Source organism: Ptiloglossa arizonensis, chromosome 3, assembly GCF_051014685.1.
Source record: "Ptiloglossa arizonensis isolate GNS036 chromosome 3, iyPtiAriz1_principal, whole genome shotgun sequence".
Lineage (NCBI taxonomy): Eukaryota > Metazoa > Arthropoda > Insecta > Hymenoptera > Colletidae > Ptiloglossa > Ptiloglossa arizonensis.
In genome coordinates this window covers 21328587-21356097 of record NC_135050.1, presented here as the reverse complement: position 1 = coordinate 21356097, position 27511 = coordinate 21328587, and the positions used below count along the sequence as shown (strand labels likewise).

The 27511-nt window shown below is 32.2% G+C and overlaps 2 protein-coding genes across 10 annotated transcripts; one reads left to right on the top strand and one right to left on the bottom strand.

Annotated features, from left to right (window-relative positions):
- Positions 1-8: 8 nt before the first annotated feature.
- Positions 9-1587, top strand: Prx6a (Peroxiredoxin 6a). Its single transcript, XM_076307555.1, has 5 exons — positions 9-230; positions 503-659; positions 776-993; positions 1070-1142; positions 1231-1587. Exons 1-5 carry the CDS (start codon positions 145-147, stop codon positions 1366-1368), a joined length of 672 nt encoding a protein of 223 aa, XP_076163670.1. The 5' UTR covers positions 9-144; the 3' UTR covers positions 1369-1587.
- Kis (chromodomain helicase DNA binding protein kismet) lies at positions 1588-27511 on the bottom strand. Of its 9 annotated transcripts, XM_076307541.1 has the most exons (25): positions 23006-23436; positions 22865-22928; positions 18012-21296; positions 17458-17906; positions 17015-17368; positions 16650-16938; positions 16054-16569; positions 15520-15744; positions 15107-15423; positions 14559-15033; positions 14123-14487; positions 13797-13992; positions 13346-13651; positions 12930-13221; positions 11288-11807; positions 11092-11181; positions 10241-10432; positions 9250-9664; positions 8886-9171; positions 7176-8440; positions 6601-6844; positions 6185-6461; positions 5958-6102; positions 5177-5863; positions 1588-5005 (listed from the first exon to the last, which is right to left on the bottom strand). In XM_076307541.1, the coding sequence occupies exons 3-25, from the start codon at positions 21189-21191 to the stop codon at positions 2582-2584; spliced, it is 13509 nt and encodes a 4502-aa protein (XP_076163656.1). In that variant the 5' UTR covers positions 21192-21296; positions 22865-22928; positions 23006-23436; the 3' UTR covers positions 1588-2581. The 9 variants fall into 9 exon arrangements, with proteins under 9 accessions (XP_076163656.1, XP_076163655.1, XP_076163661.1 ...); XM_076307540.1 differs by lacking the exons at positions 22865-22928; positions 23006-23436 and adding an exon at positions 27235-27511; XM_076307546.1 differs by lacking the exons at positions 22865-22928; positions 23006-23436 and adding an exon at positions 27235-27511 and having other exon boundaries at positions 7176-8431.

Below are 27511 nucleotides of genomic sequence, written 5' to 3'. Positions count from 1 at the left end.
AATTAGTTTGAAGTGATCACCTTAACGACTGTTTATCAGCGATAGTCATTTCAAACATTTGCAAACGTGCAACAGCATACTGTCGTCATATTGATAATATTGAAAGTATAATAACAAATTTGAAAGTAAATTTGAAGTACTAACATGGTTCTGTTGGGTGAAACTTTCCCTAATTTTGTTGCAGAAACTCAAATTGGCACAATTAATTTTCACGATTGGCTAGGTGACTCGTAAGGCGATATTTATTGAGTAGTTATAACCTCTAATATTACGCATGCACTAAAAGAATTATGAATTTGCTAAAAGTGAATGTTTATTTTTATAGAAGTAGCTTGTCGCTTCTTTCTTTTCAATATTTTTAGTAAATCTTTATAAATGATTAGTAATTGAATGTAATTTTAAATTTTGTAGAAAGATAGCTTAATTTTAAATTTTACATTTTACATTCTAGACACAAAATTTATACAAAACAATTTTTGCAAAATAAATTTGTATTTTATAGATGGGGAATATTGTTTTCTCATCCAAATGACTTTACACCGGTATGTACCACAGAATTGGCCAGAGTTGCTAAATTGATACCTGAATTTAAAAAACTAGGAGTAAAAGTTATTGCACTATCATGTAATTCGGTTGATTCGCATCGTAAGTGGATAGAGGTAAGTTTTTCAGTATATCATTAGATAAAAATTTATTCGAGAATTTACGAAGATAAAAACAATACAGACTTATTAAGATTTTAAAAACTCAATTGCATTTTTCTTTTTTCTTTCAGGATATAAAGTGTTATGGTGACATAATTGGTAAGGAGTTTCCTTATCCAATAATAGAGGATGAAACCCGAAAACTCGCAACATTATTAGGAATGTTAGATCCCGCAGAAGTTGATAGTCATGGCATACCTTTGACTGCCAGAGCAGTATTTGTTATTGATCCTGCTAAAAAAATGCGATTATCTATTTTATATCCTGCAACAACTGGAAGAAACTTTGAGTAATTTCTTTTTCATATCTGCAATATTTTAATTTTTATTTCCATTATTATATATCAATATGCTTTTTGAACACAGTGAAATTTTACGAGTGATTGAATCACTTCATCTGACAGAAAAGTATAAAGTAGCAACTCCTGTTGATTGGAAGGTTTGTATTTATGGTTCCATCTATTATTTCAAAACAATTAATACTCATATGTTTAAAAAATGTTTAACTTTAGTATCATGATTTTTAGAAAGGAGAAGATGTTATGCTTCAACCTACTGTCTCTGAAGAAGAAGCGAAAACGCTGTGTGATAATATTAAAACTTTAACTCTACCTTCAGGCAAAACTTATTTACGTATTGTACCTCAGCCAACTACATATAAATAATTCTTTGAAACATGAAAAACAAATATTTTACAATGTATTTTCTTAAATTACCAAAACCGATGTCTGTAAAAATTAAAGTACACATTCTAATAATATATTGAATTTTTTGTAATATTATAGTACTGTCATATTCTTCGAAGTATAATTATAAATAAGCGTATTCATTTAGTGCCTTAACATTGGTACTTAACATTGTATCACTCTAAAAAGAATACAGTAGAAATGAACATTTTTTTATTTAAAATTTCTTATTAATAATTTACGACAAAAATAATTGAAAATAATGCTTTAAAATATATTTTTTTAATTTTTCATGCTTTTGGATTTCCATTGTCCACATCTTCCATGCACACTTTCCACTGTTTCTATTAACACAATTCACAACTTATTTTTTGTAAGGCTGTCGTTGACAAAGGTGCGTATAATTATTAAAACAAAGATTCTAATGTTGGCATTTGCAAACAACAAAAGAAGCTGTTTTATTGTATCACCTAACGTAATTAAAAGTACACTGTGTTATATACATTTTTCCAAGTACACGATCGCTTAAAGTCTCTAGGCATAATGTATATAATATTTACACTGTTGCTGTTTTTTTATTAAGTTATTACTAAATTTACTTTGCTACATTATGGTTATATCTTATTTTATGCCTGAATGATCCGCGAACTGTTGCACGACTACGCAATAGTGTGATAGCAGTTATATAAAACAGTCCCTCATCAAAACCAATAAAGATCATAAAGAATAATAAATTTAACAAAACTATATTTTGTTACTGTAATGTTATATAATTAAAAGTTAATTACCACACAATATATCGAGTGATAAAATACTATTGCCAGCCTTCGTACTTAACAGCTTCATGTTATACATTCACACTGACAGTAATGGTAATGTGCACGTGCTTTACGACACGAGCCCTCTTTATTTGTCCCACTTTTTCCATATAAAATGGAAGGAAAAATCAAATTCTATAAATGTTTTTCTTTTTTTTCTTTTTTCAAGTCCTTTGAATGCACTTGTGCTTTATTTTAACTAAGAATTGTCGATGCATTGGGTCATTAATTCAAATGTTTATTAATCGACGATTTTCTGAAAATATCGTTGTGCGAATACTGCAGAATTATTGCAATAAAAATAGACGCAACAACAGAAGATTTGATCATTATCACCACCAGTATTATTCAGAATTCACTCAAAAACGTTCACTTCACTCGCTTGTTGTATGTGTCTCTTGTTGTTGATCAGATTGTAGTTCACCTTCCATTCTTGCTTGTCGTTCCGCTGCTGCTCTTGCTTGTCTTCCAGCACTAGAACGAAGATTTTTCCGTTCTGGAGGAGGTTCTACACAAACTCGTTTACCACTTCGGGATTTCTTCCCTTTAGTACCTTTATTATCTTCTTCCAATTCTGATGAAGATTTTGATGTATCTCCCTTACTATTAGTAGCACTTTGTTGTGATGTAGCTACGTCGTCAGAAACCGTCATTATTGGCGCCGTAGAAGTAGATGTTGGTATCGATGTAGCCGTAGCCATAGCCGTAGCGGTAGCGGTAGCTGTAGCTGTAGCTGTAGCTGTAGCTGTAGCCGTAGCCGTAGCCGTAGCCGTAGGTGCAGACGCAGACGCAGACGTAGGTGCAGACGCAGACGCAGACGTAGATGTAGACGCAGACGTAGACGTAGACGTAGGCGTAGGCGTAGACGTAGACGTAGACGTAGACGTAGACGTAGACGTAGGCGTAGATGTAGACATTGACGCAGACGTAGATGTAGGCGTCGACGTAGATGTAGACGCAGATAGAGACGCAGGTGTAGATGCAGATATAGACGCAGGTGTAGACGTAGATGTAGACGTAGACGTAGACGTAGACGTAGATGTAGACGTAGACGTAGATGTAGACGTAGATGTAGATATAGGAGTTGGCGTAGGTGTGGAAGTGGATACTGGGGTAGATGTAGGTGTAGGTGTAGGTGTAGGTGTAGGTGTAGGTGTAGGCGTATGTGTAGATGTAGGTGTAAGCGTATGGATGGTAGGTGGATGAATTGGTGTAGGCGTTGACGTACGTGCAGGTATAGGTGTAGGTGTAGGTGTAGGTGTAGGTGTAAGCGTAGTTGTAGCTGTGGTTGTTGGTACAGTTGTTGTTACTAAAGAAATTGTTTCATTAATTTCTTTCTTATTAATGTTTGAAGATGGTTCATTAAAAGGATTATTCTCCTCTAAAGGAGCCTGCTTAGCAGTTACAGATGATGATCGAATTGCATGTTCTAGTTCGACTGTTGATATATCTGCAGATGTTATAGTTGTTACTGGTGTGGCTGTCATAGATTTTGCACTAACTTCAATTTCGATTCGCGACTTTTTATTAACGGGTTCAAGAGTTACCTCAAGCATGTTCGACGATGTCTGCTGCTCGAGACCTTGATTGTAATCTATATTGCGACCTCTTTTTTCACCTGATCGTTGAATATCTTCAAGATTTCTTGTTAAAAGTTCTGCACTGGTTCTACTTAAATGTTCCAAAGCTTCTTTCATCTCTTGTTCTTTATTCTTTCTTTCAATTCGTCTTTCAGAAAGATCTGCTATATCATTCTGCTCTATAGTGTCTCTCTTCTCATGTTCTACTCTGCGTCTATCTTCACTGTGCAACGTCATATCCGTATATTGCTGCAATGTTATACCAGGGTCGATGGAATATCTAGATTTCTTCTCAGTATCCTTTCGTTTAGTTGTAGAGTCCGTAATTGTATCTCGTTGCCTCGAGTTATTTCCCGATGATGTAGGTTTACGCACTGCTGAGGCACTCGAAGTCGGTGGGTTTAAAAGACCACATTGGGCAAGACTTTCATAGGCCGATGATACTCCACCAGGTTGCATTGAGAATGGATTCAAACCACCCAAACCCAGTGGCGTATATAAAAGACTGGGATTTGGAAAAAAAAACGGGAATGGTGTCGTTGTTGGTATTGTAGACGATGCTGATGAAGTTGAAGGCACCGAAGATTTACTCGTAGGAGGTTCCATTTTACTGCGGGATTTACCAGACGTGCTAATATTTGTCGAACCCGTGTTTTTACTGTTGACAGAACTAACAACTGGATTTGTTTCGGCTGCAGTGCTAGTCGCAGTTGCACCTAAAGCAGCTTCCATACCTGCTAATGATGGTAAACCAAGCCCAGCAAGATTTGCAAATAAAGAATTTGTTAGACTCATGTTACTTAAATTACTAAGATTGCCCAGTCCACTTAATGCACCCAAATTTGGTAAACCACCGAACGGCATTAGAAGAGGATTGTTCTTCGGGTCAAAGTTGCCAAGAGAAAGTCCAGATAGAAGAGAGTTGTTTAAATTGCCCAGTGAAGGAAAGTTTAAACCTGAAGCCATCGACGTAGCTGCCAAATTGGCTTGATTTGCAGATTGCTGACTAGTAGGGCTCGGCATCATGGGAGGTCTCCCCGGACTCTTACCCTTATTAACATTACTTCTATCATTTCCTGATAATCTCTTCTGCAAATCATGCGGGAGGTTACCACGTTCTTTCACAAGTTCAGCCCATTTAGGATCTACATCAAACATTGGATTTTCAATTAACCATTGACCTAATCGTTTTAATTGTGGAGCCTTACTACCGGTAACCTGGAACAAATACAATTTTTCTTTAGTAAACTTAATTATTATTTATGATATTCTATATACGAATTTACTCATACATAAATCAAATTCAAATATGTATTATATTTACAGAATTAATTAAATATTAAAATATAAGAGAAATGTTTCTTAAAAAAAAAAATTTGTTATTCAAACCTTTTTGCCTGTTAATCTATTAATTACAGCAACATTTTCTTCGCCCGTTAATTTTTTCCAATCTAGCAAGGATGGATCAACTCGTGGTCGTCGTCGTCTAGGTGCATTTAAATATTCTGCACTCAACTGTTCAGACATGGCAGTTTGTTCAGCTAACCATTTGTTTACTTTAGCCTCATGTGAATAGGATCCGACTTTAGAAGAATATTCAGCAACTTTATTGATATCGGCAATCATTGCTTCGTAACTCTTTCTGTGGCCGCTGGATGATGACGCGTGTGCTGAATTGAAACTTTGTTGTTGCTGCTGCTGTTGAGTCTGTTGTTGATGTTGCTGTTGTTTTTTAAATTCGCGATTTTGTTGCTCTGCTTGGGCAATTAAAGCAGAAAAGCTATCTTTGTGCGAATGTAAAGATGGAGGAGGTAATCCGGAAGTGGAGCTTGATGCTCGTGATGAAGGAATTGATGTAACAGTAATAGAAAAAGGTTTCTGAGTACTTGCTGGAGGATTAGGAAGACCCATTGGCGCAGATGTTGGAGTAACAGTTACATTCGGTGTAATTGTATTCTTTTTATTGTGTTCAGGATAGTGAGTGCTTTGTTGCTCTTTTGCTGCACTTAATCCTAGCACTATCTCATCAAGCTTTCTTCGTTTTTTCTCCTTTCCAATAACAGGTTCGTCTGTTGGCTAATAAATATAAAAATCTATCTTTTAGTTTACATTGATCTTTAATTATAAATTGTTAAATGGTTAGTGAAGTGAATTAAGTACATATACATACACAACTTTTTCTCTTCATTAATTTGTCTAACATACTATCTAATTTTCCTTTATTACTGCTAATTTGTTTATTTTTATTTGGCATTGAAAAGTCTTGAACCTCGTTCATAATGTCCTTACTATTATCAGTGTTCGGTTTTGGATACCTGAAGTTCGCATATTAATTGAATACATAATTAAAACAATATTTAATATTACATATATTTATAAAATAATTAAAAATCTTACCCAGCAGATAAGTCAATAGGTGTCAAAGTACTTGAAGTTCCAGGAATTACAGTTGGTTTCCCAGGAACTGTATACTTTAAATCAAAAGGTATATTCGGTGTTCGTGTTTGTTGATGTGCTGGTGGTGGTTGAACCGGTGTTGAACGTCTTGATTCCTCAGATTGTGATTCGTCATTTATTTCCCAAGTATTAGATCCAGATAATACTGCAGGCTTACTTAAAGCTGTAGGTGGTTGAGTAGCTGTATGGCTACTATTTAATAAAGCATGAAGTTTTGCTAAAAATAAGAAACAAAAATTTATTATATTTTTGTACTTGATAAAATATATTAAAATAATAGTAAAACATACAATATATTGTGAATTTAATCATTCACTAGACTTATGAAATAATTTGATAATTTTATTCTTAATTACCTCTTTCAGTTTCTACATCAATAGCAATATGTCTCTTGCGTTTCTTCGATAGTGGCATGTTATTTCCAGGTGTTGTATTTCGTGATACTCCGTGATCTGTAGTTATAGTTATCACTTCTGAACATTCCTTTTCATTCGAAGGTATATCCAATTCATCTCCAGCACTGAAGTTTACAGATACAGGCCATTCTTTGTGCTCAATTGCATGAACAATATGCATTAAACGAGCTTCAATAGCATGTTCCTAAAGAAGTAAAGTAAAGTATTAAAATGAAATAGTAGCGATATAAAAATATCTTAATAAACAAAATAAATATGTATATATTATTTAAAATTGCACTTGTCAACAAGTTAAAAACATTTTAGATTTTTATTTATTCTGTTCAAACTTTTCTTTAGTGTATTCTAATACATTAAATAAATACATAGAAACCCCAAAAATATAATTTTTCCACATATTACTGGCCGCATACATTAATGCGTTTAAAAACTTTGAGCACACAACATACGTTTTATGATTCTCTGCATCAGATTAGAATACACATAAAAACATAAATAAATTGAATTCTATTTACCTTTGGCCACTTTACAGCATTATTACAATTGTGAGATAAAAGATGCACAACTGTTGGTTCATTATAATCTATCACTTTATCTCGAAGAACAAATGTATCGATTTGTGTTAATCGTGACAATGGTTGAATAACTTCCAAATCAGGAAACATTGCTTTAAGTTCTGCTGCTTGAACACTACATTTATCTTCGAGTTTGCATACTTTTGTTTTATCTTTAGACGTTTCCACTATTTTTCCTTCTTGAGTTTCTATCTCTTCTGTAAAAGCTGCAGAATCAGTTTTTATGTTCGTTTTATTATCATCTGATATTACATTTTCATTACTTTCTGTCGATTTTTCCGTTCCCTCAGCAAGATCTTTTTGCTCCATTAAACTTTTTTCGTTTGTTTCTTTCAAGGTATCTTGAATATGAGACTCTTGAGACTTTTCCTCTTGTGTTTCTTTTTCAATATCTTTCGGTACATTTTTTTCTTTACTTTGATTTTCTTTCTCTGTCTCTACAGTTACCGTGTCTTCAGTATTTGTTATTGCATTATTTACTTTGATTTCATCAGTTTTGCTAGTTCCTGTAACTTGATCAGTTTTAGAAATTTCATTTTTTATTGATTCTATTACAATTTCATTTTTTTCTTCAGTTTTCATTTTTGTGACATGTTCTTTATCCAGAGATGTGTTTCTTCCAATGGTTGTGATCGTTAATGCATTACTAATGGGCTTTTCTTCAACTTTATTTTCAGCCTTAATGATAGTCAATTCTACCTGACTCTTTTCCGAATCTACATTTTCTGTTCTTTTATCTGTTGCGCTTATGTCTTTATCTTTCTTTGCACCTACTTTTTCAATTTTCAAGGTTCCTTCGCCCTTCTCCAATTTTACAAGTATTTCATCCTTATCGAACTTCAATATATCCTCCCTATTCTCAATTTTAATTGCTTTTTCAGATTTATCTATGATTTTAGATGTTTGAATATTACTATATATATTTTTATTCAAAAGTTTATGAAATGAGAAATCGGGATCATTTAAGATAGTTATATCAGTTCGTCCTAGACCATGTTTTGCAGCTCCAAGTAGTAATTCTTTATCGTGCTTTCCAGGCTGCCACCAATCAGGCGTGTCACCCGATGGTTGACATAATGAAAGTCGTTCCTCTAAATGAGGATGGGATAAAATTTCCTCGCGAATTTTACTTAGAAGATCCACACGATCTAATATTTGTCTTGCTTTTATTGGACTAAGGTGATCAACAGGAACGTCTGAAAAATCTAGGATATGTATAAAATGTTTAATATTTTAAGGCCTAAAAATATTTAATACCCATTTTTTAAATAATTAATTTCATAATATTTATATCTGTAATATCTAATATTTTTATACATAAAAACAAAATATATTTCTAAATTTTATTATTATTATTAACATATTCAATTTGGCAAGTAATTTTGATCACACAATAAGGTAAACATGTTTGTGATCTTATTACAGGTGATATGATTTGTTTGCATTTAAATTTTTCTATTTTAATATTAATTTTCGCTTGATGTTTTCTTACAATATTTAAATATGTATGAATTTTAAACACATGAGACTATTATGAAGCATTAATAGACTACATCACCATTTACTACTACAGTATTTAATCTAGAGAATCAGGACGTGTTCAACGTATTAATATTTATGAAAATTATATGAATGTAATTTCAAACATACCTTCTTCATCGTTCAACTTAGCATTGCATGCTTTTTTACACATTGCTCTAAATGACATGTAATAATCCGTAAGATCGTTATCTGTTTTCTTATCAAATCTAGCAATACTTTTAAATTTAGTCCAATCGTACTGCGCTTTTTTTCTATCGTAATTAACACCGTATGTTGATACAACTCGTAAAAATTCACTTTCTTCGCGACGGGACCATTTTGCTTTTTGTTCTTCAATACGAGTCCGTTCTCTTTCTTTTACCATAGCTTCCATTTTCTCTCTTCTTTCCATTTTCTGTGTAAAATACAAAACATATTATACGTACCGTAGTAGATTTTACAGTAGGTTAATATCTTAAATATTACCACTTACCAAAAGATAAACAGCAAGTCGTTGTAAGTCCCATGCCTGCATATTTAAAGGTGGCTCATTCATCGAAGTAGTATGATTTATAGTTGTATCACCTTCCATCCCTGTCTTGGATTTTTGTAATATTTTTACATCTTCCTTCTTCGCACTCCGCTGATAAGAAGAAATTACTCGGCGTAAACGCGTATTAAGGTCAACTACAGAAGGCCAGGTCTTTTCATCATCTAGCAGACCATCATTTCCCTCGTGACTGCTGCTAGGTTCTGGTATAGGCGTATCTGCCTTATTAGATATAGCAGGTGAATCAGTAGGTGTTTCTCGGCTAAATTTATCAGAATCTTTTAAATCTTTCATTATTCCAAGAGATTCTCCATCTTCTATATCATTCTCTAAACTAGTATCATCTCTGCTGCTACTGCTGAAATGTCAAAGGTTATTAACTTATATCAGATATAATAATTCTTTTATCTTTTACACTTAATTTTATTTTCACTAAAAAAAATTGATCTAATATGTATGCATTTTTGAAAACATATACATACTTAACTGATTGCAAATACAGTTATTTTGAAAATATAGTCTACAGGTACACAAGATCAAAACTAAAAAGATTTCCACATTTACCATTTTAGAATGCTGTAGATATTAAAAAGTTACATTATAAACATAAGTTACAGATATATACAATACAATTGACTGTTTATAAGAAACACTCAAGGATCTCTGCATATTGTTTGGTGTATATATGCAACATACTTCTCCACTGTAAATAAATGTTGGTAGAAAGTAATATTTTAAAGTAGGTGAAAATGGAAAATTTCCTTCATTGTTAAATGTACAAATAAAATGAAAAGGGAGAATTTACACTAATTATAGCATAGGCATAATCATAAGCAAATTTAAAAAGCGTGCAAGCAGTGTATGTTAGAATGAATTAGCAGTAGCACGTAGATATAGAAGAAAAACAAATAACGTAAAGAGAATAATTACTCACTTGTTTTGTATAATCTGATACTGGGAAGGGGGAGGGCAGCTTGTAATGAAAGAAAGAGCGGGATCAATCCTCATCTGGTCGTAATTTTCGTAGCCATGTTTGTAGCAGCCAACTATTAAAGATTTGTCTGCTTGCGAGTCCCACCATTTCACTGGTCGTTCCGTCAACTGTGGAGGGTTTATCCGCAACGCACTGTAGGGCGGTTTCGTTTACAATTTGCCAATTTTTTATGCCAATCGGATGTTAAAATTATATAAATTTTGCACTCTAACGAATTTTAATAACATTACGAACTATAATGTTCGTTACCAAATAAACATAGAGAAGAAGCTTATTTTATTAAATAAATTTAGAGAATATTTATTTTTATTTATTTATATGTATCCTATTTATATTTAGTTTCTTAAAATAAAGGCAAATGTATATAAACTCTAAACTTCCTGCTCTGTTTTGCCCCTTTAACACAGTGCACTGCTTTTTAGTTATTTCTTACCATGATACTGCTGAGTTGACCATCTTTGACCATTTTAACGCGTACAAAGCGTTTACAGTAATTTGAAAAATTGCGTGTATACTTGTGTATATGTTTACAGAACAGGATGGGAGGATTTTCATATTAGTAATGTAGGGTCAGCAACTGATAGCTGTTTACAGAGCTACGAAGTAAACATAGTTTAGCTCTATGAGCATTCCTCATACAATTACAGCTCCCAGGATAAACAAATACATTGCACATGCAACTATAAAGCTCTGTATAAGCACATATGTAAGTGCACGATATTCCATGATAGTCAGTTGAGCAAAGAATAATGAAGATTTATAAGTGATATAGTAGATTCAAAATCACTAACCTGACATGAACACCGTCAGAAATATGTTGAACTAAATCTCCGATGATCTCGTGCTTAATATAATAAAGCATTCGGACACGCAACAATACTCTGTATATAACATAAAAATTAATTAGGATATTTTGATAAAAATAAATAAATAGTTTACAAATTCTTTCTCTATAAAAATCTGTTATTTAGAAAATTATGTACGTACTTATTTGCGTGACGACTTAAATGTTTCCTGTAGTTACTTTCAAGAAATATGTCTCCGTCATATTTTTCAGCATTGCTCCAATGATTAGGATCACTTGGACCTCCATTAATGATTGATCCACGTGTTTCTCTACCTTCTCTGACTCGACCTTTTTTCTTTTGCCTACTATTTCTGCCACTGGTGTTAATACACACACTCTTGATTTTGTCTCCATTTTCTATAGGCGTAATAAGATCCCAGATAAAGTTACGAATCTTCTCATCACCACGGTAGTAACGAAGACAATAGAGTAAAATAACTCGTGCACAGTCCTCAACATCGACTTCACGCCATCCTCGACGAAATTGACTATGTTGAAGAATCTCTTCCCATCGACCCCAACCAAATGTTAGCAAACCTCGTTCTACCTTGAAACATTCACTTCGTGCCCAACTGCCATACACCACTTCACCTTCACGAGGGACATATTCGTCGCAGAATTTCCGAGTCTTCTTACCAAATTTGTCTCTTCGTTTCTTACCTTATAATGTTAATAAAAAATTATGTTACATGTGTTATCATGATTTTAATATTCAAATATAAAATACAGATAAATCCTACATTATATGATAAAAACATAAGTGTTTTTAAAATAATGGCAGGCCACAGTACAACAATGACACGAAAAAACTAAAATTTGTTAATGTGATACTTTTAAATAGTTTGTTTAACATAACAATTCAATTCGTGTGACACTAAGAGCTTTAGATATTACGAATATTTAAAAAAAATGTTTGCTTCATCATGCATTACACGATATAACAAAAGAAACATTCTAATGTTATAATCATTAGCATTACGAACATGCATGCATGTGTTTATCTGTATATATAGTAATTATTAGTGTTAGTTTTTAAATATTTACAAAATTCATGTACAATAATTAATCTGTTTATATTTGTGAAAATAATTGAAAATAATAGAAGAATAATTCTTATTCTTTTACATTGGACTTCGCGATATGAAGAATACTCATTCATCTATTTAGTTACAAGTATATAGTCATATATAACTCATTACATTACAAAATATCAAGAATAAGTAAAAATCTAATAAGATAAATAAACTTCTTTACATGGTTAAAAAAATGTATTTAGTAATACTTATTAAGTAAAATATACCGATGTTTACAGATATTGATTTTCATCTTTTAAACATATTTAATAAACTGTATTGTGAGCTATTAATATTAATTAGTGCACAAATTTAATAGTGCACACGGAACTTTAAAAAAAAAAATCACATTAATGCAAAAATATTTACCTACTGAAATCTCAAGGATATCAATTACATATGACAAATCATTGTCATAGTGCAGATTTAATGTTTATAACATTTGCTACTTAGTATTTGTATGTATAAATATTTAACAGGAATTAAAGTATTATCATAACAAATTTGTTAGACTGATAGCTATATTGCCAGTTTGTACTAAACAAATCTCGAATTTGTTGAACTAAATGTGTAAATATGACCCAATACCTTCATAATCATTGTAGATCATTAATCCACTCCAGGTATTACAGCAACGAAGTGATGTATTTATGAAGTAATAATACTAAAAATGGTGTTGTGCTTTAACATGCACCAACAATGAACATACCTCTACCTGTTAACCCACTACTTGTTTCATCGTCGCTATTCTCATCTGAACTATCAAGATCTGACATGACAACTGATTCGTCATGACCGTATCGTTTAATTTGCGTTCTTCGTCTTGGTTCCGATATTACTAATTCGTCCTCTTCCTTTTTCTCAGTTGTATCAATTTCAGCTTTCTTCGCCCACTTTTTCCAAAAATCTGGATCATCAATATTAATATCCGACCTATTAGATGAACACGCAAAACTAGCCTTTGAAAACGTAGATCCTTTTTCTGCTTCTATCGTAATAATCTATATAATTGACAATTTAAAAACAATATTAATTAGAAAGAAAACATGTGTAAGTAATATTTAATATTTAAATACAAATTTTGAATATTTATTAATAAAATAAATAAAGATTCATTTAACATACTTGTGTTCTTCGTTCAAGTATTTGTTCTATGTCTTCTTCGCAAAACTTATCTCCAGCATTATCATCATCCATAATAGCACCATAAGCACCCTTTTTTAATAGATCTTCTATCTCTTTTTTGGTTAATTGTTTATTACTGGGATCTTTACCCCCTTGACTTGTATTCATTGATTGCAGAATAGCTTTGTCCAATCCAAGCTTCAAAGAAGCTTTATCAAACATTTCTCTTTCATAAGTATTACGACAAAGCAGACGGTATACTTTTACCATTTTTTGTTGACCAATTCTATGGCATCGGGCTTGAGCCTACATAACGAATATTTATGTTACACGCTTATAATATAAAAATTAATAAATAGTTTAATTATCAATTTACTTATTCATTAGCTTATAATATGAGGATTAGATATAATTAATCAATATAATTTCTAAATAACAATGAACTAAGAACCTGTAAATCATTTTGTGGATTCCAATCACTATCGTATATAATAACCGTATCTGCTGCTGTAAGATTAATACCAAGACCACCTGCTTTAGTACAAAGAAGAAAAACAAATCTATCCGAGTCAGGTTTACTGTAACGGTCAATTGCGGCTTGTCTCAAATTTCCTCGAATACGTCCATCAATTCTTTCATATGGGTACCTACATAAATTTTTATGATAAAATAAATTGTATGTTTTCTTAATAAAATTTCAATTTTAATAATTTTGAAAATAGATAAGAAAAAAATGTGCAACAACAAAAGTGTCCAGAATAAAAATTAGTGACTCACTTTTTATACAATAAATAATCTTCCAACAGATCTAAGCATTTCACCATCTGACTAAATATTAATACTCTATGTCCACTAGCTTTAAGCTTCGGCAGTAATTTATCGATTAAAACCATTTTACCAGAACTGTTTACTAATGCATGATAATACGCTTCTGAATCTTCTTTTTCACCAGTCTTGTAATCTAATTGTATTTGATCTTCTGCACCATTAAGTAGAAATGGATGAATACAGCACTTTCTTAATTCCATCATTGTATTCATGAGATTTGGAATGTTAGCTGATGTGGTTCCCTTTGCAAGAAAAGAAAAATTTCTTTCTAGGATACCACGGTAATATTTTTTTTGTATATTTGTTAATTCAACCTAAAATAACAATAATTACTTGTCAAATCTCTAATCAATATAAAAATACGTTAAACAGTAGTTATAATCACCTCAACAACAGTTTCTTCCTTTGGAGCTAATGATTTTTCCACATCCTCTTTAAGCCGACGTAACATCATTGGCTTCAAAAGAAGTTGTAGTTTATGAACTTCAGTTTCGCTGCTCAAATTACCAAATTCTTTAAGGAATGCTTCACTACTAGAAAACTGCATAGGTTCAAGAAAGTTCAGCAATGAAAAAAGTTCATTAACATTATTTTGCAAAGGTGTACCAGATAAAAGCACTCTATGCTCTAAATTCAATTGTCTAAGACCTTCGAGTAACTTGCAATTTCTATTTTTTAACCTATGAGCTTCGTCTATAACACAAAGTCTCCAATTATATCCTCGTAATTCATTAAAATCTGTTATAATTATTTCAAATGTAGTTATTAATACATTAAATTTAATTAAATCTTTAATTTGCTGTCCTTTCTCGTTCTTATAATAGACTTCATATTCTTGAAGCATAGTCCGACTCGCTGCGCTATAAATAAAAGACTATGCGATAAAGAGTATTTTATTCTAAAAATACATGAAATTATAATTTTTAAACTTACGATCCATGGTACACTACAACATTCATATCAGTCCAACTTTCAAATTCACGTTGCCAATTTGGAATGGTTGAAAGAGGCGCTATTATTAAAAATGGTCCACGGATTCCGTACTTGTACACTGCATCCACAAATGTTAAAGACTGAATAGTTTTTCCTAAACCCATTTCATCCGCAAGAATGCAATTATGCCCATTATACCACGAGAAGAGTAACCAATTAAGACCTTCCAGTTGATATGGTCGTAAACTATTACTACTTTTGTAAATTGGTGATTCTTCTAATTTTACCCATGCTGAAGCAGTCGGTTTCTTTTTTGGCTATATAGAAAATTACAATAGTAATAAAATGTAAATAGATATTAAATAGCTAATTTAATTTGAACATGTCACCATTTATTTATTTGTAATATTTACCTTCCACTGATCTTTTGGAGGCACTTTATTAAATCGCACAAACTGAGCTATCTTTTCTGGGTCAACATCTTCTTCCAACTCCCAAGTAGAATCTTCATATTGAAGAGATCGCCATTTAACCAAATAATGTTTCAAAGTTTCTCCAGTTGTTGGATCAGTGTGTGTTGCCTCATCAAGTACTCTATCGACTTCCACGAAATCTGGATTGAATGGATCATCTTCAGTCTAAAAAAATCAAATTGTCTTTTACGATTCACGTATGTTTTTCTTCAATTATAATTTATATTAACATCTTGCTGACCAGAAAATGCATATGTTTCCATAAAATAAATTTGCATATGTTACTGAAAGTTTATAAAATTAATTTAATTTTTATTAAATGTTTCACAATTGTGTTGATTTTACTAAAAACGTATGATAGTTTTACATGTGCCCAATTTTTTAAGTAGATGGTCCCATTGTAATCAGTCAGCAAACTATTAATAACATTACAATTACTAAAATATATTATATAAATCATAAGCAAATAACTACATTTTCAAAGATGTTGGTATTCTGTTGCTGTCTTTGTTTGAATCTTTTTAGTTTGGCTTGAATTCGTTTATCGCCTTTATATAATTCTTCTTCTGTTCTCCATTCACAGTGTAAATACGAGAAATTTCTGTATTTAACAAAATATTCCTCAACTTCTACTATTTGAGGTTTTACTTCTATCGCTGTATTTTCTTGCTTAGATTCTATAATTTCTTCTTCATGTTTATTCTTATCTTTTGTTGTATTCTCGTCGGTACTTCTTTTATCTTCAGATGTATCAGTATCTTTCACATTCGTATTTTCCATATCCGAGACTGATTCTTTCTCGAATGTTTCATCTTTTGTTTGATCTTCTTCCTCGTTATCCTTGGAATCAGATGTTGCATTTGGAATATTTTCATCATTTTCCACAGATGATTCTGTTTTTATTTCTGGAACAGTTGGCTTAATTTCCCTTTTTCCCATACGAGAACACAATATGTGTTGTACAACCATAGAATCTTCATCTGTTGTATTCTGTCATACAAATTATGGCCATTTAAAATTCTATACTTAAAATTGACAGATATTGAAAAATATAATATTATGATACGTACTATATATACAAAGTTAGGCTTATTGGGCCCAACTTCACCACCTTCGTTATCCTTTTTAACAGAAACAGGCTTTGTTGCGTTTGTACCTTCTACTTTCTTAGAGAGTTGAGCATCTTGAAGAGGTACGTCATCATCAGAAAATCTAAGCATCACGTCATCGACATATTTTTTACGATGTGTGTTTCTTGCAGAACGCCTTTTATTATCATCTCCAGCTTCTGGTGATGGTGGAGGCGTCGCTGCTAATTCTTCTCCATCAGAATCAGGTGCAATTCGACTTTTACGCTTTCTAGATAGTTTACAAAGCATTAAAAATGTATATAAACTTATTCTTAAAAATGAAGAAATATTTTTAAACAACTTACTTCGAACTTCTAGGAGATTTTCCTGCTGAAACTTTTCCAATAGAAGATCTCTTTCGAGCAGCAGCTTTCTTTTTATTAGGAGTAGCAGTTTCTGCAGCGGGAGCAGCTTCCGAATTTTCTTCTTTCTTCTCATCTATCGAAGCATCTTCTGATTCCCCTTTTTGTTTACCTTCATCTTTTGTTTCAATTACTAAAGGTTCAGTGGTTGAAGAATCTACTTGTTCTGGATCACCTTGAATGGACGGTTCAGATGGCTTTGTATCTGCTTCCTTAACTGCATTTGAATCAGAGACTGCAGTATCTTCTGTTTCTTGTGCAACTTCATCATCAGCTGATTCAGATTGATTAACTTTTCTGTGAAAATATATAGTGTTTAATAAAATAATTACTTCTTTAAAAGGAACAATAAATAAGAAACAATGTTTATTTATAAAATAACTTACTTTCTATTACGTTTTGTCGAATCCTTGTCCTTATTTCTCTTTCTTGGTGCTTTAGGAGACTTCCCTTCTTTCTGTGGTTTTGATTCTTTTTTAACTTTCGATTCTTTTGGTTCTTTTGGCTCCTTTAAATCCTTTGGCTCTTTCGGCTCTTTCGGCTCCTTTGGCTCTTTTGGCTCCTTTGGTTTACGTGGTTTCCTCGGAGGTCGTGACTTTCTGCCTTTATTCCATTCCTCCTCCATATCGCCAGAAGATGGCTTAATATCCTCAGAATCTGCAGCACTATCAACAATATTGCTACTATCTCCAGGAGTTACCTGATTATCTGATAATGGTTGCTCTGGTTGTTGAGTAATTGGTGTAGGAGTAATGGCCTCTTTATCAGCCTTTTTCCTACTCTTTTTAGTTCTGGGTGTACCTTTACTACGACCACGACCAGTGGTACTTGAAACCTATTCATTAAAACAAATTTTTTAAACTCTTTGTTGTATTTCCTAAACTTTTTTTCTATTTACATCATACAGAATAAAAATAAAAAGAATGTATTAACAACTTACTTGTGGACTGTCAACAACAGCTGCTGTAAACATAGGAGTTTGCAATATACATTGAGGTCCCCCATTACATTGATCATTAGTTTCATGTTGTTGTAATGCTTGTAATTTTTCTTGTAGAGCTACAACCTTTTCTTGATTTTCAGTAGCTGGAGGCATACAATACAATTCTTGCAACTGTTGTTGCAATGCTGCTCTTTCCTGATGATGTGTAACTGGAGTACAAGATGTACCAAAGCCACCAGATGTAACTGCTGTTGATGTTGGATTTTGTGGCATACTATACATATTTGACATAGTACTACCACTAATTATATCACCACCAGAAGGATATTGTTGACCAGAACCCACTAACATATCATTTGGATACATATTGGTTTTTGGAATACTTGTATATTCTGTGAAACTTTGTTGTACTTGATGTGGAGGTTGTGAATTTGGCACTGACACTGCAGTTTGATGAGGAGGTAATACCATAGCACTGGCTTGATTAACTGTAGGTATTTGTTGACCATTTAAATGTGTTGGTGGAACTTGATTAGTTTGGTTTTGCAATTGCATAGTTGAATTTTGTATGGAAGATTGTAACTGTGGTTGATGTGACATTTGAGATGAAATTAATGCTGAATTTTGAGGCATCATACCAACTTGTGGGGTCATATGTGATTGAGATTGCTGTGTTGTTTGAACCTGTGTTACACAAGGTGGAGCTGGCTGAGACGGTGGTGGTTGTGTTAATTGGGATTGAGAAATTTGTGGCTGTGACTGCTGTGTTTGATTTAATGTGGACTGTTGAGATTGAACGATTGGAACTTGTTGCTGAGGAGTACTCATTTGCTGTATTTGTTGTTGTGGAGGTGGTGGTTGACCTATCTGAGCTTGTACTTGACTTATTTGGGATGGTTGCGAAGACTGCAATGACTGTTGAGACTGCACCGGAGGTTGCTGTGTTGGTACTACCGGAGATTGATTTATATGAATTTGCTGTACTTGTTGCTGTGGACAATTAATGGATTGTTGTTGGTTGTGCTGCTGTTGCTGCGCTGTCTGACTACTAACTGCAGGTTGTTGAGAGTGTGCAGGCACATTATTATTAGCTGCTGGACAATTTACTGAATTCATTTCTAAATGTTGATCATGCTGTTTTGCATCACATGCATTTTGACTTTCAATAGTAGAAACTGGATTCTGAATTTGACTTGGAGTTGGTTGTTGCTGAGATAATGTTGATAAATTTGAACAATCAACATTTCCATTTGTACTAGATGCTGGTAAAGACTGTACAGTTTCTATCTGAGAGATATTTCCAGGTGTATGTTCCAAAGGTGAATTATTTTGTGAATTATTTTGTATCAAAGTGTCAGTTCGTTGATTCAGCACATCTTGCTGTTGATCCTGAACATTTTGATGTAATGCCTCATTTTCTTGTTTAGAGGGTTCAATTGTGTTATGAATAGAATCCGCAGAATCTCTAGTTGTTGTTTCTGCAACACTGTGAATAGTTTCTGTTCCAGTTACTGAAAACATTGGTGTACTTTGTTCAGATACTGGAGGTTGAGCTTCTACTACACTTCTATCTTCATTCACACTTGGCCTTATTTGAGGCTGCTGTTGTTGTGGATGTGACCACTGAGCAGGCATTGGCATTCTAGGACCTGTGATAGGTGGCATAGAATTTTGTGCTGTAGACTGAGATAAAACATTTGGCGTTTGTGACATTGTTGGACGTGTCTGAAATTGATTATAGTCTTGATTTGATACATTTGTATTTGATGCAGCAACACCTGGTATTACCATTTGTTCCAATGCTTGAAGAGTAGTTTGTTGTGATGATGAATTTATTTGCATTGAAGTTGAAGGACAAGGTGACACAGACATTGTGCCTGTTTGACTTGGTTGTTGATGTGGAAGTTGAACATGCGGATGTGGAGATAATGTATTAGGTTTGGCTGGCGACATAATAGGTCTAGGAGACATTTGTTGCTGTACTGCTGGTGGCCTAGGTGACATTTGTGGTCTAGGTGACATCTGAGGTGATAATTGGGGAAAAGTCGCACGATATTGAGGGCTTGTAGCATGTTTGGCTGTGCCAAATTGTGTTGTCGATCCAGAATGCTGTGGTTGATTAAACATTGAAGTTGCATGATGAGAATATTGAGGATCTATTTGTTGCTGCTGTTGTTGCTGCTGTTGTGTGCTTGGATGCTGTGAATGTTGCGGATATTGTTGAGGGTGTGCCTGATGACTTGGATGAGCTGGATGATGGTGCGGCATTCTTTGTGGTGGTTGCTGTGTTTGTTGTTGTTGTTGTTGTTGTTGTTGTTGCTGCTGCTGCTGTTGTTGTTGTTGTTGATGAATGGCTGAAGCAAAGCCTGGATAGCCAGGAGACGTTTGATACATTGTTACAGAGTTTCCTTGCTGATAATGCTGCTGTTGTCCAACCATATGTTGATAAACACTATTGGTTCCACTAGCTTGCATTGCTTGATGTGGTACACCCATATTTCCTATCATGCCTTGCTGATTGCTAAAATGTTGTTGTTGCTGTTGTAATTTTTGATTCATGACTCCACTTTGATCTTGTTGATGAGAATACTGTGGAGGCATATGCTGTCTATAAGTACCAGGTTGTGGTGCCATCTGATTATAATGTCTCTGCATTTGTGGATAAGCACCTCCACTACTTGACCAACCTTGCATACTTGGATCTATAGACATATTTGCTCTTGTCATTGAATGTTGCTGCTCCATTGAATACATATTATCATTATAATTAGGATATTGTCCTCCATTCCCAGGATGAGGCCCTCTATGTTGTGGTGCCATATTCCGAGCTTGATTTTGAAATGCTCCTGGCACCATAGCACGTTGTGGTGCACCACTATCAAATGTTCCAAGATTTTGATTAAACATGTTGCGCTGAGATGGATTTTGCAATTGATTAGAACTTCCAAATTCAGATCCGCCAAATGAAGTTAATTTTTGAAGCGGAGATTCTTGAGATATAAAAGATTGACTAATGTAACTCCCTCCTCCATTAACGCCAGGGTTTGAACCATCTCTAGATACTACCACAGAATTATTCGTGCCTGCAGGATCAAAATGATCGTTCCCCCCGAGATCAGGAAGAGCATCAAGCATCGAGCCACTAACATCTTCACCAAACAGATCGTACGAGTCCATGTCTACGCCGCAGGACTCTTCGCCTCTATTTCAGGCTTAAGAGGATACCGTATAGTCTCTTTTATAGTCATTAACGTGCCCATTGTTGATCCACGTCTTTTTTGCCTGAAACAATGTGTAAAAAAGTTCATATTATGATTGAATTAAATACATTTAATCTTAACAATTTTATAAAAGTTTTTCCTTTTTAATTTTTTACACAAATATATTTAATTATTATAATTATCAATTTAAAATAATTCAATACCAATATCTCCGATGGTACTGACAAATGCCAAAGGGGAAAAGCTATACGCTTATGGCTTAATTTCTCATAATCGCTATAACCTTTCCCCCTTGGAATATGTCCACATTTGTAGCTTTATTTTCAAACATATTAAACACATGCACAAATAAAGTACATTATACACACATATGTATGAATTATTACTCCATTATGTTTTCCTACAAATAAAACACCACTAAAATAGAAGGGAAACGTATTGGTAAATTTACATAGAATTTTGAATTTATACACATTTAACATGCAAATTTATGAGAAGCAGTATAAGTTTTAGGTTTATATTTTATATAATCAAATATAATAAACGTTCAAATTTATTGTGTATTTGATTAAAATTAATAAAACTTGCAAAAAGAAAACATTTAAATATACATAGTTTTGTAACATTTTCTCCATTTTTCAATGAATTTTAAACTTCATAAAACTGATATGATACACTTACTTTAAATTAAATAACAATATTAATAACCATTACATGTAATTCTTTATGATTTTAAATTGCTAAAATGTTATATCACTTTATGATAAAAATTCTAAAATATTTGAACCATTATTTAAATTTATGGTGATATAATATGTAATATACATACAATACATACAACTGTACAGTGAAAAATGTATATTGTATAAAACTTAATACAAAGAATTACAAATGTTATTGTTACACGTTACTAATTACTATAATTATTTTTCCAAAGCTATTGGAACTATGTGTATAGTTTCATTTTTCTACTTTATGGTATCATTTTGTATTGTTTATAGTACTTTTAAATTATTTTTCATATACTAAGTAGATTTATATAATAACTTAGAAAGTAGTATAATTTTCGATCGAGTTAACATAACCTAACATTGACGGAAAAAGAATATTTAAGCTCGAAATAAAAAATGCGAAATATGAATAGATTAACCTAGCCCAATCCAAATTTTACATATACGTAAATCTAACACATCCACCTCTAAAAATTTAACAAATAAAATACAAACAAATCATTTTATAGTCATACAATGAACATAACACGATTTCTTAAAATTTTAAAAATACTTAAGTCATGTTCAGAAAATCTAATATACATTAATAAAACAAAACTAAGATACGCATTAATTTTTACTGAAATTCTTACATATTTAGAAAAACATTCATTTTGTATTCGATGTGTTATTTGTTCGAAATGGATACTAAAACTTTTAAACTACTGAAATTGGGCAAAAACATTTAAATGAGCAATAATTTCTGAAAGTATCAATATGGTATTATTGCACGTTGCTTGCTGACGGACACGCTGGTAAAATTAAGGAACCGATATGTAAAATCACCAAATATCCATACACGAGTAATACATAAACAGAAAATGGGAAAAAAAACAACGAACAAAAACACCTTACAAACCTGAAGCACTGACAGCGGCACTAAAACGTATGAAAGAATATTCTCGTTCTCATTAGAAAATGAACTAAAATACACACATTAAGTATACATTACAAGGGTGAACAGAAAGAAACTGGCAAGACGGGTATAGAAAGTTCTCACACTTATTTCGAGCGTATTTTATCTTCAAATATTTGCCTTTAAAATCGACAGAACTCGAATACGCGGAAAACAAAAATACGAGCGTATTATAACATCGAAAGCGAATCGAAACGACTTCGTGAAAAAAAAACACGGATCGTCGGAAAGTACGCCATTATCGTGAGAGATTTCCGTTTGGGCTTCCGAGAGAACTCGTAGCGGCCACCGCGACGCTCGATATTCCAGCAGCAAAGCGTCACTTCACTTTACCACGATTCACTCTTTCTTCGTGTATTTCGTACGAACGCGACTCAAAACTTAATGCCAAGCGATGAAAATAGTTACGTGTTAATGGTTTATCGAAAAACCACCCTCGTTCGCGCGCGCGTTCACACGATTTTCACCGACGGTGGCTGCGGCTGCGGCTGCGGCGGCACGGACCGTCGAGGTGCAAGCGTGTCCATAGGTCCGAATCATTCTACACATCTCTGCCCCCCCCCCTTCCCATTCCCCTCAGTTCACAACGAAGGACTACTCTTCTCTCTTACCCTACCCTATCCTATCCTGTCCTGTCCGACGGAGGCCGCTACACACACCAGTTACACATCGTAACATCTGTAGAAACTCACACAGCTACCTTTCGCATCATGCGCGCACACTCACTCATTGCACCACCTGGTGGCGCGCGCATCTCTCTTTGCCACTTATAAACGTCGTGCATGCACACACGTGTATCATGTACACGAAGAAGTAATAAGACGTTCGAGTTACGTTCGAGTTGATTAAAATCTTCGTTTCATTAGGTTAGTGCGTATGAAATGTCATTTTCCTTTCTCTCTTTTTTTGTTTGAAATTTAATTTTACAACATGATACAATGTACGTTAACTGATACTCAATCGTCAATTTTTTTACACTGTATTCAAGGGAAAAGAGGTTTTCGTAACACGTGTACCTTAATTTTCAAAACCAATTTTTTCCGTTTGTTATTAAATATTTCTTAGTTTACAAGATTGTAAACTAAGCAACATACCGATTTACAACATTACCGATTTACAAGTAATCGGGATGTCCGCATACGAATTTAAACTGGATAATTATACGATAATAGAATGATAAAAATTCATTCAGCATATGCAAAGAAAATTATGTTATCGCAAGAAATTGTTTAATATACGTTTTTGCAATATAAAGTTGGAGATGTGACATTAAAAAGTGAATCAAAAAGAAGACCGTAGATTGTTACAAACAATGGCATTTGATATGTTTTTTGTCCACTGATTTTTTATTAATCCACAATGATGTAACGATAAGATTTTTAGAAAAAAATGTAAAAATTCATACGGAAATCATATGTATGAAATATATCGTATTTTTAAGAAGATATATAGCCTTAATGTTTAATTGAAAAAAATAACATCATACGTGCCAACCTAATATTATTTGTGAAATGATACAGTTACTTAAAGTCTAAAGTTCAACAAATTATGATAAGTTCAAAATTATTTCATTGAAAATATTGAACAGAAAGAATCATTTTGAAAGAGAAAATAAAAAATATGTATACATAAAAAGAAAAATAATTAAATAATGCACATTTTATTGTTTTCTATTTAAAAATTATGTAAATTCTATTAATTTTGTTCTGTACCAAAGAAATTATATTATTCTATTGCATCCATTTTTTTAAATTTCAGAATTCTTATAATATAAATTCTAATAGTAATGTAATTAAGTCTTACAAACTCTATACTATACTTACTATAACATATTTTGTTCATGTTTTCGGTCATTACATTAGCTTAATATTTCTTTATCTTGCATAACAATATTTATAAAAAAACTTATAAATTATAAATTTTTATACATAAATCATTTAAGACGTCTGAGTAAGCACTTTTGCACTTTTCATATATTTAATTTTATACACATGCAATAATCCTGTTTTTCTAATTAAAAATGTATTCGTTGTAATAAAATTTTTTGAAATGAATATATACAAACCAATTGGGAAATTTGTTTAGAATAACAGTAATTTTTACTTTTAAATTTGTAAATTATTAATTTGACTAAAATGCTAGGAAGCCTTCTAAGTCAATTAAACGTGCGAAAATTCCGTTTCTACTTCGATCACGATTGTACAATAAATACATGCAGAATACGATAACTTATTAAATCGTTAAGAAAAGTTCTATAATTTGATACGTTTAAAAAATAAATTTAAATAATTTCTCAAAGTTAACGATTGTGCATTATGGTTATGTATAACACTTTTTACAAAACCAATGAGAATATTTTACACACGTACATATGCGTACCTAATTTGTTATTTTTTCTTATAAATTATTGTTTGTGTTAATATTTATACCGAACAATTTTGTAATGCAATATTAATTTATCACCATATGTAAAGAATTCTACTTAATGTTGTAATAAAGCAACTTGCTTATATGAAATATTCGTTAAAATTTACTATATACTGTGAAATAAATTTCTCGACAATGAGTTAAAATCTTACACCATATTGTATAATTTTTAATTATTTTCGTTTATGATTGGTTCTATAAACCGAAATAAATATACCACCAATGTTAAAAAATACGTTTTCCAAACGACTAAGAATGTAACACATGTAAATTTCAGCCCTACTCAATTCATAGCATAATATTTCTGTGTAAATACTTGAAGGGTAAATGTTTGTTAAATATTTCGAAAGATTAAGTTTTAAATGTTTATGTTTGAAACATGACATCTACGATTCGATGATAAAACATTAAATAAATAATAAAATATACGAGTGTAAATATGTATATATCAACAAAAAACATCTTTATACATATCTCCTAAATTCAGTGAATGCAAACAATAAAATAAAAACATAAGTGGGGGCAAAGGAGATTGGACGCCGCAACCTCCCAAGAATTACACTCGTAGCACATAAAGTATTCAGTATCGTGGTAAAAACACACCGCGCAATTGGCGGTAGTAAGGCGGAGTCCGAATTATACCACAAAGAGAACCAATCAGATTTTACCTTATAAAGTAGGATACCAGGGCAGGATATTCGATTAACCAATCCTGTCCGTTAGGTATCAGCTCGAATGTATGTGTACATACACGACATCTTCAATGAAACAAGTCGATTTGTCATTGCATTCAATTTTTCTTGATTCCACGTAAATATAAGATTGGAAGAAATTTAACTATGTCCGATAAAATTGTAATAAACGAATAAAGTTACATAATCCGTTGATTAATAAGGAATTCCAAATAATTTTGATAAAATATACTCAAGCAAATTTAAAAATTTGTAATTTTATCATTTAAAATTATATTAGCATACAACCCAATTTTTCTTTCAATAAATGAATAGTTGTGATAAGTATTAAGCCAGAAAATTTTCAGTGACTTGTACAAATAAAGCATGAAAAATACAATACTTAATTAAGTAAGACTAAAGCAACAATCTGATTGACTGATTGACAATTCCACTGTAATATGTAAATTAATAACATTACCCCAGAAGATGGTTACTAACAACTTATAGAAAATAATCTATGCTTACCTTGTAACATCAGTGTTAATGAATCCAATTTCATAATTTCATCAAAAATAACATTTTAATAAATTTTTAAGTTCTAATATACTAATGAAACATGATTTTTAATATTACAAAAATTACAACATATGAAACAAGTAGCATACAATGTAGCTTAGTAAAATATATAATAGAAAGAATGGTATTATTTGTAAATGTAATATAGTATATTTATATCTTTTATTTTCTAGATATTAATGCTTTATATTATTATGCAAATGTTTTATACCTAACAATCTCAAAAATTAGAAAGATAAAAGTCTAACAAAATATACAGAATGAAATAATGGTTTGTATATATTATCAAATAAAAATTTGTTGTATGTTATTATATTTCTTTAAATGTTAAGAATAGAAATGAGGATAATAAATTTGTATTCTTTCATTTGTAAAAGGAACCAAAAGATATTCACAATACACAGAATTAAAGTGTGAAACTACACGAGATCAACAAAAAATTCTATTTTGAGTATTCAAATATTATTTATGGACATAATACAGCATTATACAATTTTATTTTAAATTAAAGTGTCAAAATTAACTTTCAATATTGCTAAATTAAAGGACGTATTAAACGTAGTGATTTCCAAAAATTTGTAAGATACAAATCTATTATTGAAAATTAGCTGCTAGCAATAATTAAGTAAAACTCACTGTAGCGTACACGTTAATCCCATTTTCCTGGACATTCCATGTAAATCTACTGCACAAATGTTCGCTTAATCGTTATCTTGGTGTCCATTTTGTTTGGTTAATTACTGAAGAGGCGTCAGTGCTGCCGTGGATTACGTTGACACAACATGACGGCTCTTCCGCGATTGAAGCACAGTATATGTCAAAAATTTAACTTTCTCAAATAAACTTGAAACAATCGCATTAATTTGAATTTTACAAAGTTATTGCAAGGGGGTGAAATAAAATTTAAAACACT

What these genes read in the sequence shown, in the direction of transcription:
- Prx6a (XM_076307555.1), top strand. Translation starts at nt 145, where the DNA reads ATGGTTCTGTTGGGTGAAACTTTCCCTAATTTTGTTGCAGAAACTCAA. An exon ending in CACGATTGGCTAGGTGACTC is followed by an intron (nt 231 to 502) that starts GTAAGGCGATAT and finishes TGTATTTTATAG; the next exon opens with ATGGGGAATATTGTTTTCTC. An exon ending in CGCATCGTAAGTGGATAGAG is followed by an intron (nt 660 to 775) that starts GTAAGTTTTTCA and finishes TTTTTCTTTCAG; the next exon opens with GATATAAAGTGTTATGGTGA.
- Kis (XM_076307540.1), bottom strand. Translation starts at nt 21,191, where the DNA reads ATGGACTCGTACGATCTGTTTGGTGAAGATGTTAGTGGCTCGATGCTT. An exon ending in CTGTTGTTGACAGTCCACAA is followed by an intron (nt 17,907 to 18,011) that starts GTAAGTTGTTAA and finishes TTTAATGAATAG; the next exon opens with GTTTCAAGTACCACTGGTCG. An exon ending in ATCCACAAAATGATTTACAG is followed by an intron (nt 13,652 to 13,796) that starts GTTCTTAGTTCA and finishes TTCGTTATGTAG; the next exon opens with GCTCAAGCCCGATGCCATAG.